At 39.9% G+C, this 20,095-nt stretch overlaps 1 protein-coding gene across 1 annotated transcript in view; it reads right to left on the bottom strand.

Moving 5' to 3' along the window:
* Positions 1-20,095, bottom strand: part of CPQ (carboxypeptidase Q) — a 577,066-nt gene that overhangs the window by 490,564 nt on the left and 66,407 nt on the right. Inside the window, exon 2 of the mRNA XM_006859198.1 lies at positions 13,645-13,852. Coding sequence (XP_006859260.1) covers positions 13,645-13,852 — 208 coding nt within the window. The remainder of the gene's footprint in view (positions 1-13,644; positions 13,853-20,095) is intronic.

Consider the following 20,095-nt stretch of genomic DNA (forward strand, 5'->3'; position numbering starts at 1 on the left):
ATCATAAGCTTTGCTCCTCTAGAGAACTCAACCTAAAACAATGACAGTGACCAAAACAAGAAGGCAGCTAAAATTTACTGATTGTAGTATGTCAGGTTCTGTTCCAAGTGTTTGATCTCATTTAATTATCGCAACAACTCTATGAAATAACCAGTATCTCCTCCACCTCCAAAGTTACAGATAAGGAGACAGGCTCCAAGTAGTTAAGTAATGTGCACAAGCTCCCACATTTTCTAAGTGACAGAGGCAGCATTTGAATCCAAGACTATCTGATCCCAATCCTTTGTATTGTTAACTTTGGTATCCTCCAAATAGCCCTGATAGTAACTTCCCGTTGGTACTTTCTGGGGAAAGTCAAAAGGGTCATTTGAATGCCAGAGGACTTTAAGACTCCTTTTCATTTTGATGAGAAAGAGAGTGTGTGAGAGAGGATAAAAGCATATGCAATAGTAAAACCCCCCGGCTTGAGGGTATTAGGATTCTTTTGGTTCTACCCTAGACATTTTTCAAATGGTACTGTATAAGCAAACTACATTGTAATAATCCTGAAATCTGAACTCAAAATGCATTAATTCCTCCTTACTACTCGAGACACAGAAAAAAACATGCCACAGAGATGTGATTCTTAAGCTTGTGCTTTCAGTAATCAGAAAGCTGGAAAAAGAATATGAACGTTTCTATAGATCTTAAAATTATGAATGCAAAATAGCAGCCAAGAATACATTTTTATATCCATGTTATAAGCCAATGAAAAATGACAGTCCATACTAGAAATGCAAACAGACCATTAATTATAGCAGCCTTGAAAAGTACCATAGTAATATGCAGTTTGCAATACTTTACCAAAATTTACATAACTACATAGTTTCCTCTCAAATTCCAGAGATTTCTATTTTTGATAAGTAGCAATTCAAAAGGTTAGTCACCTCATCTACATTATTATTATTATTCAGCTTCTATGAATATGAAATGGTAACACCTTGAATTTACATGTTAGCAAGCCCAACCAACCAGCCTGTCCCCTGCACCCTGGTTCTTTGTACTCACTCATTCCATCACAGTGTACAAAGATGAAGAAAACACATAGTGTGTCCCCAGGAAAGCTTCAATCCAGATAGGGAAACAGAAAAGTAAACAAATAGGCCCAACAGAGTCTGAACAAAGTAAACAGGGAGAGAATGAGACGGTAATATGGTGGGAGGGTTTGTTTATCTCCTAACTCATCAGTTATGACAGTGATGTTGTTGATGCTGTCTTCAAGTCAGTCCCCAGCTCAGGCTACACCACATTCAACAGGATTGAACGGGAGTGATCCATACGGGTTTCACTGGCTGATTTTCAAAAGTAGGTCTCTAGGCCTTGCTTCATAGAGTATCTTACTCAGGCAGCTCCATTGAAACCGTGCACAACATCATAGCAATAGCAAGCTGCCCTTGCCAGATGTGTGGTGGCTGCCTTCACTGGAAATGTGGGTCTCCTACAGGGAAGGTGAGAATTCTACTACTGTGAGATCAAACACATGAAACTCTTCTTTCTTAAGCTTCCTTTCTTCCTTCTTTCTCCCCTCCTCTTCCCTCCCTTGTCCTTCCCTTCCTTCCTTTTTGATTCAATAAGTACATCCATCCATTAACAAGATTATATAATGGTCATATTCTGCCTACAGTTTGAACTGCAAAGACAGTGGTTCAAGCTCACCAGCTGCTCCTTGGAAACCCTATAAAGGGTCGCTATGAGCTGAATCAACTCGACAGCACTTAACAAAAACAACAACAATGTACCAGCATGGTGCTGCAGAATAACGCACTGGACTGGGAGGTCAGTTTGAATCACAAGGTTGGAAGTTCAAACTCACCAGCCACTCCTCGGAAACCCTATACAGGGTCGCTATGAGATGGAACCAACTCAACGGCACTTAACATGTACCAGGTGTCTCGCATCATCCTCACAAAACTCCAGAAGGACAGGACAATTATTTCCCCATGGTACAAATGAAATTGAGGTACCAAGTGGTGTTACATAGTTTTCCAGATCACACATCTGCCTATGGCTGAACTGAGACGCAGGCACTGCAGCTGCAGAACCCCAGCTCCAAAGTGCATTGCCTGGCTCTGTTCGTTTCAAGGTAGCATGCATTTCATGTTACCTGAAGCAAGAAGGAGAATTCGGTGATTAAAGAACATTTCAGAATTTCTAACAAAAGCCTGTTAAACAAAAAATCTGCCTTTCAAAAATCCAAGGTGGGTGAGGGGTGCGGGGAGAAAGAGAAGATGAGAAGAAAAAACTGTGGTGTTCAAAGCAGATCTCCTCCGGTTTCCCCCTTGGGAACCCGGTGGCCCTCACCTGCATACTTGATGAGGATTGGCACTCAGCTTGATTGCTGTGCATCTGTTAGGGGCCTCAGAGAGAATTAAACAAACACAAAATACGGGAGGAAAAAGAGCCTACTAATCGAGGCTGGCCCTGTTGCACCATTTGAGTCATGGGTGGTATTTTCCTTATTTTGTAATCACAGGCAGGCACATGTGCCCCGCTCCCCCACTGCAAAAATGTTTCAAAACAATTTAAATCAGGCTTGATAGTTAATTATCCTAAGGTCACACTAAAGAACCAAACCATCACATCCAAATCCAAAAGTCATTTTTAAGTATGAACTATGCAGCATTTATTTTTTTCTCAATTAAAAAAAAAAATTAAGGTTGGGAAAGACAAGCCTTTTCATTTGCTGAGAAGAGCTGGCTTTCAAAAACCATCTAAAATAGACCTCTTAAAACATTTCACCTCTGCTCTGAATGTTTTAAGCTGGCCTGCTGATTACAAAAATGTTCATGTTAAATTTCATCAAGATGCTTTCTTAAGATGCAGAATGTTTTATAAATTGTAATGACTTTAATCAGAGCCTTCTTTAAAGCTATTTAACTCTATGATGGAGCTCAACCAGTCCTCCAATTATATCATTTTATCAACTCTGTATTAATTAAGTATCATTATAGAGATTGATTTATATACCTTTTCACATCTCTCTCACCAGATGGTACAGCATTCTCCCTCTCTGACATTCCAAAAGCATCACCTGGATTCACTCATCTCTCTCCCCAGCTGAATGCTTAATCAGATCTTAGTCATCTTCAATCTCCATTGCTCTTCTTCCTTCTCTTCAGGATACTCTAGCAACATGGTACACAAAAGCCAAGTGACATAAAACAAGGCAGAAGTGTTTACAAAGCCAAGTGCTACCAACAGCTCATTCCCACTTCAATGGATTCTTACAGTATGGTGATGCTGTTTTCACAGGAAAGAAGAGCCTTTGGTTCATAGTTGATTCAGATTTACAGTCTGTGTTCCATTATCTGGGGCAATGGGGAAAATAACTAGGAAAAATGTATACTTGGCAGCAGGAATACAATAGATAGCTTGACCTCAGTAGGTTTTCCTTCTGAATCATATTTTATTTGGGCTAATATAAAAATTACTTTGCATTCTTGAGCTCGCAAATTGAGGGAGCAGGCGGCAGAAGTCCCGAGGTGCAATGCATTGTAAGGAAGTCAGCTTAGAATTTTAAATGACCTTGGGTGATCCAAAAAAGTGGACAACTGAGAAACAGAAATGCTTAACCAATTATTTTCCTTACATATTATTTAAAAAAAAAACACACACAAATTAATAGGACTATTTCACAGTCACCTCAAACTCAAGATGTCTAAAGGCCAGAGTAGTCACTATCCCTCCAAACCAGTCCCTTTCCCCAACCTCTACATTTCCCATCATTCTCTAGTCTCTAAGCTTGGCTGCTCAGCAAAGGTGTTATAATGTCAAATGTCAGTAGGACCCTCGCAGGTAACATAAATGAGTCAAGCAAATGTAGAAGGGGAAGCGGGGACCCACTGTGGCAAATTTAAGAGTATACATCTCAACCAAAGAGGAATGGTTGGCTGCCACTGTGGATGAGCAGTGCCTTAAGGAAGGAGTCTTATGCTATCCCCTATGCCAGGTGTCACCAAAACTGGATTTTCTTTAGAACCACAAACCCTTATTTTTATGTAATGCATGACTTTTAAATATTGGGCTGAATAGATTCTTCACATGGTTTTTGATCCTTACGTTATCCTTAGCATTTTTTTTTTTCTCAATTGTGGTAAAAAATATACTCAAGAAACTATTCACCAATTCAATGATACTGATTACACTCTTCATGTTGTATGAACCCTATTCCTATCTTTTCCTAGTTATTCTATCACTATTACCATAAAATCAGTGCCCCTCAAGCAAAAACTCCCTCTTACAGTTAACTTTGATTCCTCCTCTCTTTGAATCCCCAAGTTCAGGTCATTTTTTTTCATACTATTTCTCCTGCGTCTTCTCTTTACCATTCCCACTGCTATCCCTTATGCCTTCAGTATTTCATATCTGCTCTACTACAGCAATACCCTCTTTATACTTGTCCAATGCACGCTACGCAGACACACCTTCTAAAGATTCAGTCTTCAAAAACAGCAGTTCTCAAACATTAGCATGCCTCAGAGGCTTGTTAAAACATATTTAGGCTAGACCCCACCCCCAGAGTTTCTGACTCTGTGGGTCTCAGTTGCAGTTTGACAATTTGAACATCAACTGTCTGCCAGGTGGTGCTTATTCTAGGGACCACACTTACAGAACCACTGCTCCAAACCATCACCATCCAATGCTAACTGGCTGAATGCTTCTCCATTTCCTGTACATTCAACTCAGAACTCCTTCATCTGGTACTCTGGATTCTTTATAACCTAGTCTTTTCCTCTTGCTCCAAAATTACATTTCCCTGCTCCACTATAGAACTGTCTGGCTCTGGCCAAGTTGGTCTAGTCATATGTCACTCCCATATTGATGCCTTCACTGTGCACCTTCTTTCTCTTGTTCACGTTCTACCTTTTTCATTGATTACCGCCTAAAGCCAGTATCCTCAATGGACCCAGATGCAATCAGGCTTCTATTATCTTCTCTTGTTGGTCTTGTTGTTAAGTGCCATCAGGTGAGTTCCAACTCATAGCAACCTTGTATAGGGTCTCCAAGGAGCAGCCGGTGAGTTAGAACCACTGATCTTGCGATTCAAACAACACTGTAGTCCAGTGCTTACCCTATAGTGCCATACCAGGCCTACTATAATATTATATTTTCTCTAGGTTCCTATAATATTAGTACTCCAGTTTGCTTGATACACCTTGAAGAATATGAGCTTTGGAGCCAAAGACTACTGACTTTAAATCTTAGTTCTCCCATTAGCTGGGAAACTTGTTTAGCCGTTTGGCCATTCTGAACCTACTTCTCTTTCAGTAAAATAGAGAAACCAATATCTGCCCTCATTAGATTGCATAAAGAATTAACTGAAAGAAACTATTTAAGCCCCTTGAAAGAGTGGTACAAAGTAGGTGTTTAAATAAATGTTAATTTCCTTCCTTTATGCCTTCTCTTCCTTCATTCAGCACTGTCATTGTGTTATCACATCAATTCAGACTCACAGATACTGGACAGAGTCGCTTCTCCCGTGCAGTCATTAATGGGCCCAACACTTCAACCTTTCAGGTAGCAGCTGGGTGCTTTAAACTTCACAAGGTGCCCCAAGTATCCTTGTTTTAGCCCTAAATATAAAATACACTGTTGCTGCTGTTGTTAAGTGCTGTCAAGTCGGTTCCGACCCATAGCGACCCTGTATAGTTTCCAAGGAGAAGCTGATAAGCTTGAACCACCAACCTTGCAGTTCAATCTAAGTTTGCAGTCCAGCACACTGCCCCACAGTGCCACAACAGGACTCCAAAAAAATTATACTTAGCATTTATACAAGCGGACTTCAAAAAGTTCATGGAATAATGGAATTGAAAGATAATGAAAAATTTCCACAAACTTTCTGAAGCCCCCTCTACTTTAAGTGTATCTCTTTTTTTTCTTGTTATTAAGTGCCGTGGAGTCACTTCCGGCTCATAGTGACTCTGTATAGGGTTTGTGAACAGTGGCTGGTGAGTGTGAACCACCAACTTTGTGGATCACACTGACCTTGCAGTAGAGTGCTTATCCTACAGCACCATACCAGGACTCCTTTTTCTATTAGCAAGATGATTATTTCAGAAAAACAGAAAACATGTTTAAGCATCTTCACTAAGTCTAATGCCTAGCAACATCTGAACAAGTAATAAGCTCTCAATAAATAGTTACAAAAATTTATAATTAATTTAAGAAGCAATGTAAAACAAATGGATTCCATAGAGTTTTCCTTTGTAGAATTTAAATCGCTTAATAATTACATTAATCCTTAAAATTTAAAACTCTCCCAAGACAAAGGCAATTGGCAAAGTGCCATTATCTCTATTTTAAATATGGAAAAACTGAAGTAAAAAAAAAAATCTAAATATCACAGTTAATATCCAATGATGAACAAAAGAGAGTCCATTATAAAAGTATCAATAAAGCAAAACCCCTCTTTTTTATTAGATTTGAGTACAAAAACACTAATAATGGCAATGCAGAGAAATAACAATTAACCTAAAGCCTGCGCTGGCAACAAGCAGTTGACTTTCTTTTGAGGATGTGGTACACCCTTGCTTGTTGAAAGTGAAGAGGACTTAAAACATTTACTAACGAAGATCAAAGAGCACAGCCTTCGGTATGGATTACATCTCCATGTAAAGAAAACAAAAATCTTCAACACTGGACCAATAAACAACATTCTTATCAATGGAGAAAAGATTGAAGTTGTCAAGGATTTCATTCTTCTTGGATCAACTATCAACACTCACAGAAGCAGCAGTCAAGAGATCACACGACGTATTGCATTAGGCAAATTTGCTGCTGCATAAGACTGTTATATAATGTTGAAGAGCAAAGATGTAAGCTTGAGGACTAAGGTGTACCTGACCCAAGCCATGGTATTTTCAATAATCTCACATGCATGTGAAAGCTGGACAGTGAATAAAGAAGACCGTAGAAGAATTGATGCTTTTGAGTTATGGTGTTGGAGGAGAATACTGAAGGTGCCATGGGCTGCCAAAAGAAGCAACAGATCTGTGTTGGAAGAAGTGCAGCCAGAGTGCTCCTTGGAGGCCAGGATGGCCAAATTTCATCTCTCATACTTTGGACATGTTGTCAGGAGGCACCAGTCACTGGAGAAGGATATCATGTTTGGTAAGGTGGAGGGTCAGAGGAAAAGAGGGAGACCCCCAACGAGATGGATTGGCCAACTGACAGCATAGATGGTCTCAAGCGTGGCAACAGTAGTGAGGTTGGCCCAGGATCGAGTAGTGTTTCGTTCTGCTTTGCATAAGGTTGCTATGTGTCGGTACCAACTTGACGGCACCTAACAACAACAACAAACATGGCTCTGTAGGGTAAGCACTGGACCACAAGGTCGTTTTGAATTATTGCAAGGTTAGCAGTTCAGACTCACCAGTGGCTCCTCAGAAACCATATACAGGGTCAGTATGAGTCAGAACTGATTTAACAGCTCTTAACAACAACACAAACAGCATTATGTAGCCAAGGAGCCCTGGTGGCACAGTGGTTGGTTAGCGCTCTAAGGGAGCAAGATGTGGCTGTCTGCTCCTGTAAAGACTGGTACTAACGGTAGTGATGGTGTACTATCTAGTTGATTACAACTCATAGCAACCCAGCCCAGGATTTCTGAGGCTGTAAATGTTTACTGGAGCAAAAAGCATCATATTTCTCCCAAGGAGCAACTAATAGATTGGAACTTCTGACCTTATGGTTAGCAACCCAACTCATAATGCATTCTGCTCGCAGGGCTCTTTTAAAGATCAGAGCCTTGGAAACACTCTGAGGTAATTCTACTCTGCCCTGTAAGGTGACTATGATCCACAATCTACTCAATGCAACAGTGTTTGGTCTGGTAGCCATGTGACTACTGTACTCCCAGAAGGGCTGACATGACACTGATAATTACACTGACCATTGTTAAGCAAGTAAAACTCATTTCTTATCCTCTGAAGATTTTGAAACTTGCTCTCCAGTAAAGAGATGCTACAGCTAAGGGGATCAATAAGGAGGTAACTAAGCTGAATTAAAAATTCCAAAGGGCAGCTTGAAAAGACACAGTCTAAATATCATACTGAACTGTACAAAGACCTGGAGTTAGAAATCCAAAAGGGAAGAACATAATCAGTATTCATCAAACTGAGGAAAACGAAGAAAAAAGTCAAGCCTCAACTTGCAATATTGAGGGATTGGTGCTGTGGGTTAATGCGCTGGACTGCAAAGTCAGTTTGAACCATAATGTCAGCAGTTCAAGCTCCTTGGAAACCCTATACAGGGTGGCTATGGGTTGGAAGAGACTAAATGGGACTTAACAACAACAGCATAGGCAAAATACTGAATGTGCAGAAAGCATCAAAAGAAGATGGAAGGAGTACACACAGACACTCTACCAAAAAGAAATGGTCTATGTTCAATAATTTCAAGACATAACATATGAACATGAGCCAATGGTACCAAAGGAAGAAGTCCAATATGCACTGAAAGCATTGGCAAAGAAAAAGATTCTGGGAATTGATGAAATACAAGTTGAAATCTTTTAACAGACTGATGAAGCACTGGAGACACTAACTCATCTATGCCAAGAAATTTGGAAGATAGGTACCTTGCCAACTAACTGGAAAAGAGGCATATCTGTGCCTATTCCAAAGAAAGGTGACCCAACAGAATGTGGAAACCACTGGACAATATCATTAATATCGCATGCAAGTAACATTTTGCTAAAGTTAATTCAAAAATGGCTGCAACCATACATTGACAAACAACTGCCAGATTCAGACAAGGACATGGCACAAGGGATATCATTGCTGATGACAGATGGATCTTGGCTGAAAGCAAAGAATACCAAAAAGATGTTTGTGCTTTATTTTGACTCTACAAAGGCTTTCAATTGTGTGAATCATGTCAAGCTATGGACTCCACGGAACATAACCACCACCATGGACAACATTGAGAAATATGAGTATTTTGGAAAACTTAACTGTGCTCATGAGGAACCTGTACATAGACAAAGAGACAGTTGTTCAAACAGAACAATGGAACACTGGTTTAAAATTAGGAAAGATGTGTACCAGGGTTGTATTCCTTCAAGACATTTATTCAATCTGTATGCTGAGCACATAATCTGAGAAGCTGGATTATATGAAGAACATTGCATCAGGATTGCAAGAAAACTTATTAACAACCTGCAATATGCAGATGATATAACCTTGCTTGCTGAAAGCAAAGAGGAATTAAAATATTGATGACGTTCAAAGACCACAGCCTTTGGTATGAGTTGCAGAATGTACAGAAAACAAAATCCACTGGAACAATAAGCAACACTCTTATCAACGGAGAAAAGATTGAAGTTGTCAAAGATTTCATTTTGCTCTGACCAACCATCAGCACTCATGGAAGCAGCAGTCAAAAAATCAAACGACATATTGCATTAGGCAAATCTGCTGTATAAGATGTTTTTAAAGTGTTGAAAGCAAAGATGTCAGTTTGAGGGCTAAGGTGCACCTGACCCAAGCCCTGATATTTTCAATGATCTCTAGCATCATTGGACAGTGAATAAGGAAGCCCATAGAAGAACTGATGCATTTAAGTTGTGGCACTGGAAGAGAAAAGTACCATGGACTGCCAAAAGAAAGAATAAATCTGTGTTGGAAGAAGCACAGCCAGAGTGCTCCTTGGAAGCCAGGATGTCCACAGTTCATCTCTCATACTTTGGACATATTGTCATGAGGGACCAGTCTGTGGAGAAGGATATCATGTTTAATAAAATGGAGAGTCAGAGAAAAAGAGGAAGACCCACAACAAGATGACACAGTGGCAGCAGCAATGGGCTCAAGCGCAGCCACGATTATGAGGTTTACACAGGAGTAGGCAATGTTTCATTTCTATGTGCACAGGGTTGCTATGAGTAGGTATCAACTTGATGGCACCTAACAACAACAACAACATTTCCATAGATGTAGTCAATTTTATTTCTGTGTACTCCATCTGGTGATGTCAACAGGTATAATCATCTTTTATGTTGTTGAAAAAATGGTATTTGCCATGAACACATCATGGTCTTACAAAATTCTATCACACGATCTCCAGCATCATTTCTGTCACTAAGACCATAGTTTCCAACTACTGATCCATCCAATCTTTATATTCCAATCACCAGTAATTATCAATACATCTAGATAGCAAGTGTGATCAATTTCAGACTGAAGAAGTTGTCAGAATTATTCAAAATCATCATCACTGGATTTAGTGTTTGGTACATAAACTTGAATATTAGTGGTATTAACTGGTCTTCCTTGTAGGCGTATGGCTATTATCCTGTTACCAACAACATTATACTTCAAGATAGATCTTAAAATGTTCATTTTGACAATGCATGCGACACTATTCCTTTTCAATTTGTCATTACCAGAATAGTAAATCATGTGATTGTCAGATTCAAAATGTCCAATACCAGTCCATTTCAGCTCACTAATGCCTAGAACATTGGTGTTCATATGTTCCCTTTCATTTTGGCAACTTCCAGTGTTCCAAGATTCATACTTCATACATTCCATGTTCCATTTTTAATGGATGTTTGTAGCTGTTTCTCCTCATGTTGAGTTGTGCCCTGTCAACACACGAAGGTTCTGAAAGCTTTACTCCATTTGTACCATCACAGTCAAATTTACTTAAGGAGGAAGCTCTTCCCTAGTCATATTTTGAGTGCCTTCCAACCTGAGGGGCTCATCCTCTGGCACTATTTTTGACAATATTCTGAAGGTATTCCTCATGTTTCAATATGCAATATTCTGGTGCCATTTGACAATGTTTCACTGCTATTAATAAGGTTTTCGGTGGCTAGTAATTTGGAAGTAGTCCACCTCTCCACTTAAAAATACAAGCAGAATACCTCCAATGAGAAATCAGGAGAAGGAGGAAGAAAGAGCAAAGGAAAGAAAAAATAAGAGGCAGTATAAAAGAGGCAATAAAAATGAACTCAAGGAAACTAGAGAGTAAAAGGATTCAAAATTGAGAAAGCAGTCAATAATGACAAGTACTTAAAAAAATCAAGAAAGATGATGTAGTAGAAAGCATTCTTTATATCTGACAACTAATCAACTATCTGCAACATTAACAAGTTCCATTTCAATATTAACAAAAGTCAGGTTAAGGTGAGCTGCAGAATGAATGAGAGAAATGGTGCACAGATAGGAATATAGAATATTCTTGAAGGCTCTAAGAACAATTCGCTAGGAGTAGTCAAAGAGACCGTTTGTTGTTTCATCTTGGTTTTTTTATTTTTCAAGATGAACAACTTAAATATCTTAGTATGCTGAGTTGCTCATTCCAATTCTCTGAACGCTTATTTCCCTATCAGGAAATTGAAGTAATATTGACCATTCTACTTAGCCTATTGGAGTCATGGTATGACACTGTGGATTAATGAGATGGACTGCAAAGTCGGTTTGAACTGCAAGGTCAGCAGTTCAAGCTCACTGGTTGCTCCTTGGAAACCCAATACAGGATCGCTGTGGGTCAGAACCAGCTCAATTGCACTTAACAACAGCAACATCTTAGCCTACTAGATTGTTTCCAAAATAGGCTAACAGGCGTAAAAGTCTGTAAAGCACTATGTAAAGGGCAATGTGATTACATATTTAGAAGTGTTGAAAGGATGGAATTACAAAGTTAAGAGTCCATTGAAAATGGTTGGCTATGAAATCAATGCAGAATATTAACTACTCTATCTGGTAGTGTAGTGGTTATGAGTCAGACTGTGAACCTTAAGGACAGCAATTCGAAATTACCAGTTGTTCCACAGGAGAAAGATGAGGCTTTCTGCTCCCATAAAGATTTACAACCTCGGAAACCCTGTACAGGGTTGCTATGAGTTGTAACCGACTCCACGGCACATAACCATACCTACAACTATTTAAAAACATACCCATTTAATATATAAGTTGCTGATTTCTACATCCTAGGATCACTATAAATTGGAATTAACTTGACAACAGTGGCTTATGCTAGATAAAAGGGACCCTGATGGTATGGTGGTTATGGCACTCAGCTGCTAACCATAAGGTCAGTGGTTCAAATCCACCAGCCACTCCAGGGAGACTTATGTGACAGTCTGCTTCCATAAAGATTTACAGCCTTGGAAATCCTATGGGGCAGTTCTACTCTGTTCTATAGTGTAGCTGTGAGTCGGAAGTGACTCGACTGCACTGGGTCTGGGTTTGGGTTTGGGTTTATGCTAGATAAAATGTTTATGGTGTTCCCAGGTTGTGGTTTCAGTTCCCAGATGTCTTCATTATGCCAGTTTAAAAAAAAAACAAAACAAAAAAAAAAAAACAATGAACCCTGGCAGATCACTGTGCATTAAGTCATCTGGGAATTTATTAGTCTTATGAGTGGTAGTTCTTAACTAAAGATTCCTGGCAGCCACCCAGATTCACAGAACAACAGGGTAACTCTATAATTTAGATCTCATGACCAATGAAATCATGGTAACTGTGCACAGCTTACAGGGTATGTTAGTCCAAAGGGTAAGTGAGGCATTCTGGGAAGTAAGCTAGCCATTTTAGGACTTCCCTCCTGGGAAGATTTTACCATCCAAAAGAATATGGTCCAATCATTATTTCAGTCATGAAACCTTTAAAGACACTACAAAGAACCCTATTTTTAGCACTATGACATCAGTGTAAAGAGTTTTTCGCTTGTAAAATTTCTAACAAGTGGTTTGAGCATGCCCCATCTTCCTCTCATGGGAAGATATCTTAGCCTTATAAAAGAAAAACATCTCTCTCCTTTTCTCTGCACTTTTGGACAACTCCCTGTGACTGGGTTTCCTATTTGCTGATGTCTCCTTCTCAGTCATTTGATTTTCTAAAGTGTAGGGTGCCAATTAAAATCAAGCAGCTGTGTCTCCAGAAAAAAAAATCCCGTAACAATAGATACCAAAGTGCTAATCTTGAGAACAAAGTAAACTTTATCTGGACATATTTTTGCATGTTTTGCTGCTGTTTTGTTGTGTTTTGAAATCTCAGAGAAAGCAGACTATAGCACTAAGTTGGTGCGTCTTTCATCAGCGGTTCTTAAATATTTTTGTTATGGGTCGGAACCGACTCCAAGGCACTTAACAACAACAATAATCATATATAGCTGAGGCCCAGAGAGTTTAACAAATACACCCAAAGCCACACAGCCGTTTGGTTGGCAGACCCAGGTGGTCCGATTCCTCAATTCCCTCCATCACACTACAGATATCCTCTGTTGTATTACCCAGCTCTATTTTTATTTCACTTTTCTCACAGCTTCCTCTGAAGTTATTAGGAATCTTTGATGAAACACGGGCGTGAACTCAGTTCTCCCTCCAAAATACACAACACATACATATCAATTAAATAAGGAATGTTATGGGATCACCATGGATGTAGAAAGCTTTTTTATAGGAAGGTACAGATGTTGTTTGGAATCCTAAAAAGGCCAAAGAAGATACTATAAACAAACAACTAAATGTGAAAGGGAGGAAAACGCCATCAACCATCAGTATTTTTATGTGAATGGTTTGTTTTGATTTCTTCAGCTTCTCTTTCACAGAATGCCCTGGTTTTTTTTTTGGAAGGGATTCAAGTGAACAGTGTGACCAACCTGTAGATGGAGGAGGAAGCCACCGATCGGATGAGGGATGCCACTGCCCCTACTCTGGCAGCTTCAGAAGCCCCTTGAACTCGGTAGAGCACTGTACTCGAGTAATTGACGTAAGGTTGGTTATAAACAACAATCTTCCCTCTGGCTTGTGGGGCCCTTCTGTGCAGTTCATCGAAAGAGGTCACCACCAGAACTTCTGCTGTAATGCCTAGGAATAAAAGTCATAAAAGACTAAGTTATGGTTTCCGATTGGCCAGGTTAAACTGGCACACCAGAGGTCACATGTGCTCGAACTGCTACATCTGGCAAACTGGTTTTAAAAGATCAAAGTTTTAGAATCATGGGAGAAAGACTGTGGGGGTTTATCCAGTTCCCCAAGAGAGAGAAAAGACATTCAAGATAATATAACAGACGGTTCATAAGGTTTTTCAACTTGCTTGACCAGCTGGTATTAAATCACAAATTGTTTGAAGAGAATTTTTTTTTTTTTTTCGACTTCTTTCCCACCCTAAAAAGCCATGAATTTCACAGAACTGACAGTAATTATTTATAAGGAAAATGAATTTCAGAACACTTCCTTAGGGATTAATGAAACACATATTTATCTTTTCATAAAACTAGTTTAATAGTTTGCTAAACAACCTACACTGATATCACACAAAGGATGGCAGTTTGTCGAGAATACTGTTTGAAACCAATGGTCTTCATAAATCTAACTTTTAGCAAATGGTTAACATCACCTCTCTCAAGAATCACAAAAAGAAGACTTGCTTGTTTTTCTCCTTTGTACAAAACATTCTTTAAGGATGTGAAGACGTCCCAAACTTCTCAGTTTACAGTACTTGTTATATAAACATATCAGTATTTTTCAAATATATTTTGAAGATGTTGTATAATTATCCTATAATCCTGTTCACTCACCTAGGAAAATAAATTATGCCATCTTTTCTCATGCCACAAGACTTGCCCAGATCTTCCTGATAAGGGAATAGGTCTTCACATCTTGCAAGGGGTCCTTCAAAACTGACAAGCCACCAAAGACTCAATTTGATGTAATAGTTAACATGACAAGCAAAAAATATTTAGCAACAGAGGCCAGATGCAATGGCTAAATATAACAATCTAAAAGAAAGTCATAGGCGCCTACTGATTGGTGGTTTCAGCCATGCAGTCATGAAATATGTCAATAAAACCAAAAATATCAACATGTATTTGGCATTCTTTCCTTAATCTCACAAAGCAGAGATATTTCTGAAAGCTTAGCAGATGTCATAAAAATGTTAACTGTTGGGCTGTAAATTCTTCTTAAATGTATAGCAGGTATGAGAGGACTCTTGATTGCAATGGTAGTGGTGGTTATGTACCGTGAAGTCGGTTCCGACTCATAGCAACCCTGTAACGGGGTTTCCGCGGCTGTAAATTTACAGGAACAGAAAGCCTCATCTTTTTCCCACGGAACAGCTGGTAGTTTCGAACTGCTTACCTTGCGGTTCCCAGCCCAATTCGTAACCACTATGCTACTGGCCCCATAATAATGTGCCCTTTGGACGAGTTCCTCTCCTACTTCTGGTTCCACCGCTTGGCCTGAATTCATACTGTCACTTTAAATTGATTGGCTATAGACCTATAAGAACGTCTCCTCCAAAACTTAGAACTCAAAATTTTCTTTTTAATCTCAAAGAAGGTAATGTGCAAGTACAGAATGTAAGAAAGCCACTAGCTTTTTCACATGTGAAATGTGTGCGAAAATACAAGTAAAGGTTTAGCTAGTCAGGTTTTGAAATTCATAACTTTCTGAAACCTGGAGTTACCTTGAAATCTGACTGGAGTTATTATTGGCATAGTAAGAGAATTTTGCTGATGGTTTTCAGCTGTTCCTAATGAATAACAGCTTCAGTGGTCCACCCAAGGGATGTCCCAGTGACGGGGTAATATTGGCATCTGGATAGAAGCCACTAGAAATGAAGCCGTATTCCTATACGTTTTCACAGGCCACTGCAAAATTAAAGGCATACAAGGGCGGTACTTCACTACAGTCTAGCTTCAAATCAAGTCCTTTTCATACGTGAGAGTGGGCTCGCCAGTGAATGTAGCAATGAAAATCACTAGTAGCAGACAGGCACCAAAGCGGATCACCACAAACTTGGAAAAAGAGTTCCAATGAATTTGTTTCCTGAAAGCTTAGTGATCTTTGATTCCTCTTTCCTTTATCCCGCACATCTAATCAGTCTCCAAATACTGCTAAATGTATCCTTACACATCGATTGACCCTCATTCCCATTCCATGCTATTACACTCGCCCACGTGGGGCCCTCAGTACCTCTTCTTTGGACAGTTGGAAGTCCCTCCCCACTAAACACCATCACAGCTCCTATCCCAGCTTTGTGCCCAGCTCCTTCAACTTGATTTGAGCTACTGGAAGGTCACATCTGCCTATGTCACCACTATCACAGTCCTCTCCCACCTCCGCAAAAACTCCATCACTTCAACTTATCTCTTAAACCTAGCTGTCTCCACAGACACTGGGTCTCTTTCAATTTAAACTCCAAACATACTAAACTACTAGTGGCCCCTCCCTTGCTGGGCTATTTTACCTCTCAGTGTCTTTGTACACTATAGTGCATCAAGTCTTGCTGACATTCTCCCCCAACCTCATCAGGTGACTTTAAAGTACCATTTGCAGAGTCGAGCTGTGATCCCTAGTTTCCGATGGTTGTGACTATTCAGAAGCAGGTTTTCAGGCCTTTATTCCTAGGTACCTCCTGTAGACTCCAACCACTACTCTTTCAGTTAGTAGCTGAGCACTCAGCTCTTTGTATCAGCCAGAGACTCCTATCAGATGACTAACATCTATGCATCTCTCCCTCAGGATTCCACTCTAGAAACACTTCTCTGCAAAGAGTTCCCTGGCCCCCAACCTTTTCCATCCCCTCAACCCACTTCCAGTCAGGAGAGGTCATATACCACCCTCCTCTGGCATTTCAGGGCACCTTGGGCTTTCCTTGGCACTAAATAAATTAAACTCTGCCCACAATGCGTCACTTCACTCCCTAAACGGCAATCTTCTAGAACTTAGGACCATGTTCATTTTTGTTTGTATCTCAAGGGCCTAAGAGCACTTGGTCTAGGGAATGCAGTTAGTACATAAAGATTTCTTGAATGGCACTACTCCAAATCAGAGGCCATTTACAAGGCTGAAAGCTTTCCACGGATGTGCGGTTTTACCTTTCAAGTGTGATATCCCTTCTCCCACAGTACCTCAGTGGTCCAGGTCTCGGCACAGCTACAAAGCAACAATCGAGAAAATAGGGCCTTGATGCCATGAGAGGAGAAACATTAATTCCTAGTAAGAAAATTCAGGTATTTGATTTTAACAAGGCTTTCCTGGCTTTCTTTTATATTATACAAGATTCTGAATTAAATTTTTAAAAATTTAGACTTATAGTCCTGGTGTAGCAAGGTTGGCTTGAACAGCAAAGCCAGTAGTTCAAACCCACCAGTAGGCTTCCCGAAAACCCTATACAGTGTTCCTACGAGTCAGAACTGACTCTATGGCACTTTACAACAATGATATTTAGTCTTGTAAATAATAAGAAGCAACAAATTAAAAGAAGATAGGCCAGGAAGCTGAGGGTGGTACCACACACACACAGAAACCAAATTATATGTAAACCAATACAAGCAAGTATGCATACCTTTATCTTGGTAAGTATGAATGACATAAACACATAAAATAACAACTTCCAATAGAACTTTCTGCAGTGATGAATGAGTTCTTTATCTGTGCTAACACAGTACCCATTAGCCAGACATGACTCTGGAGCATTTGAAAGGTGATTGGTATCATGGAGAAATGGAAATGTGGTTGTTAGGTGTGGACAAGTCAGTTCCAACTCAGAGCGACCCCATGCATCACATAACAAAACATTGCCTGATCCTGTGTCGTATTCACAATTTCTGTTACATTTGAGCCCATTGCTACTGCCACTATGCCCATCCATCTGTTTGGGGGTCTTCCTCTTTTTCGCTGACCCTCCACTTTATCAAGCATGATGTCTTTCTTCAGGGACAGGCCCCTCCTGATAATATGTCTGAAGTATGAGAGATGAAGTCTGGCCATCCTGGCTTCTAAGGAGCATTCCAGGTATACCTCTTCCAACAGAGATTTGTTTGTTCTTTTGGTAGTTCATGGTACTTTTAACATTCTCCTCTAACACCATAACTCAAATGCATCAACTCTTCTACGGCAATCTTTATTTATTGTCCAACTTTCATGAAGCTAATGAAAAAAACATGGCTTGGGTCAGGCACACCTTAGTCCTCAAACTGACATCTTTGCTCTTGAACATTTTAAAGAGGTCTTGTGCAGCAGATCTGTCTTATGCAACACGTCATTTGAGTTCTCGATTGCTGTTTCTATGAGCATTGGTTGTGGAGCCAATCTGCTGAATTTTTTATGTTATTTAATTTAACTTAGGCTTAGATTTACTTAGGCACATGTGTTTAGTGGCCACTTTGTGGAACTCATAATCACTCAGGCTCAGGCCAACAAGAAGGGCCAACAGCTGACCATGGCCTTGAGCATCAGGTTCCATGACAGTTCAGTAACAGATGCAACAGCCATGATGTCACAAGCCAGGGGGACTGGACTCAACATCTACCCTTCAGGAAGGTGGGGGTGTGCACAATACAATTTAGGAAGTTGAACAAAATACAACCAGGCCATCTGGAAAGCTTCACTCTTCTAAATTGGTTTATATTTTGACACATGTTACTCCAAAGGAAATTCTCATGCTCTCCTTCAAATCAGCAGGCCCTCAGCATTTTTCTAATGTTCCTGAGCCCATCCTCCCAAGCCACAGTGTAGTGCATACAAACCCCTAACAACACAAAATCAGTGTTATCTCCACAGTAAACCAACTCCTACCACCCTATTTAATATTGGATTTCACTCCCTAGCTCTTCCTAAGGATCCCTGGTAGCATACTTGTCTTATGAGCCAGGCTGCTAACCACAAGGTCAGCAGTTTGAATCTACCAGCTACCTCATGGGAGAAAGATGACCTCATGCAGAGATTTACAGCCTCAGAAATCCTATATAGGGTTTGCCAGGAGTCGGAACCAACTTGATGGCACCGAAACCACCACCAAGGCCTCCTATTCTCTTATCTTACTTAAGTTTTCCATAGTACTTATTAGCTTTCAACGATCTCATCCCATAATCAGATATGCTCCAGGGGAGTAGAATTATATTGTCTGTTTTGGTCATTAATGTTACCCAAATCGCTTCTGAAATGTTACCGGATATATAGCATGAGCAATCTATACCATATTTTTATGTAAATAATGTGTTTCTTTTTAAAAAGCCTTCTACAGGTGTCAACCACTCCCTCACTCTGTAAGGTAAGCATGCACTATTTGCACAAAAACACAGCATGTGTGTATTGGTATATATGTACAAACACACACACAAATGAGGGTGAGTCAAAAAGTATTGCTACTAGAGTTCCAGCTCATACATGCATGGGTTTATTCTAAGCAATATGTATTTAAGCACGTCTCTGCAATCAGTGGATGGCCACAGACATGTTCTGTTAGTAATACATCTGTCATCGTCTTGCTAGTGAGCCTTCAAAACAGTGGCTTCTGAGGGGATCTGCTAGGACACTTCTATCCAAGGCAGAGGGCAGCTCAGAAGGTTATGGCAACAGTGTTTTGGAATTCCAAAGGAGTTCAACAATCTTGACAGATTTTCTTGAAGGACAAAGGGCAATCACAAAAGATTATTGGGAAGAAGTTGTAAGAATATGGAAAACTGCATTGGTAAGGAAAATTGTGAGAAGGAATTTTTTCCATGATGACAATGCAAGGGCTATCCCACAAGAGTTCCATTGGGAAACCTTATCCCATCCACCCTATAGCCCTGATCTCACCCCTTCAGACTTCTTTTTGTTTCCCAAACTCAAAGAACATTTAAAAGGAAAAAGGTTTGGTTCCCTCAAGGAGGTTAAAACTGCCATTTTGGTGGGGTGTAAATCAAAGAGTGAAGAATTCTTCATGGAAACGTTAGAGAAATGGAACCACCACCTTCAGAAATGCATAGGCCTGGATGGAGGATATTTGGAGAAGCAACTGTGTCATATTTTGATGCTTTTGTTTAATAAAGGTTTCTATGACTTTGTAGGAATGGCTACAGACTTACCACTGTATATGTATGCAAACACACACACATATTGAATGACTAAAGAAAAATCAAAATACATAAATACATGCAATTATATATCTATATATGTGTGTGTGTGTGTGTGTGTGTGTGGTGGGTTATGTGCTATGGAGTCAGTTCCAACTCATAGCACATATACAGGGTTTCTGAGGCTATAAATCTTTATGGGAACAGAAAGGCTCACTTTCTTTTGTAGCCACTATACTACCAAAGCTCGCTCTCTCTCTCT

Source organism: Chrysochloris asiatica, unplaced genomic scaffold, assembly GCF_000296735.1.
Source record: "Chrysochloris asiatica unplaced genomic scaffold, ChrAsi1.0 scaffold00031, whole genome shotgun sequence".
Lineage (NCBI taxonomy): Eukaryota > Metazoa > Chordata > Mammalia > Afrosoricida > Chrysochloridae > Chrysochloris > Chrysochloris asiatica.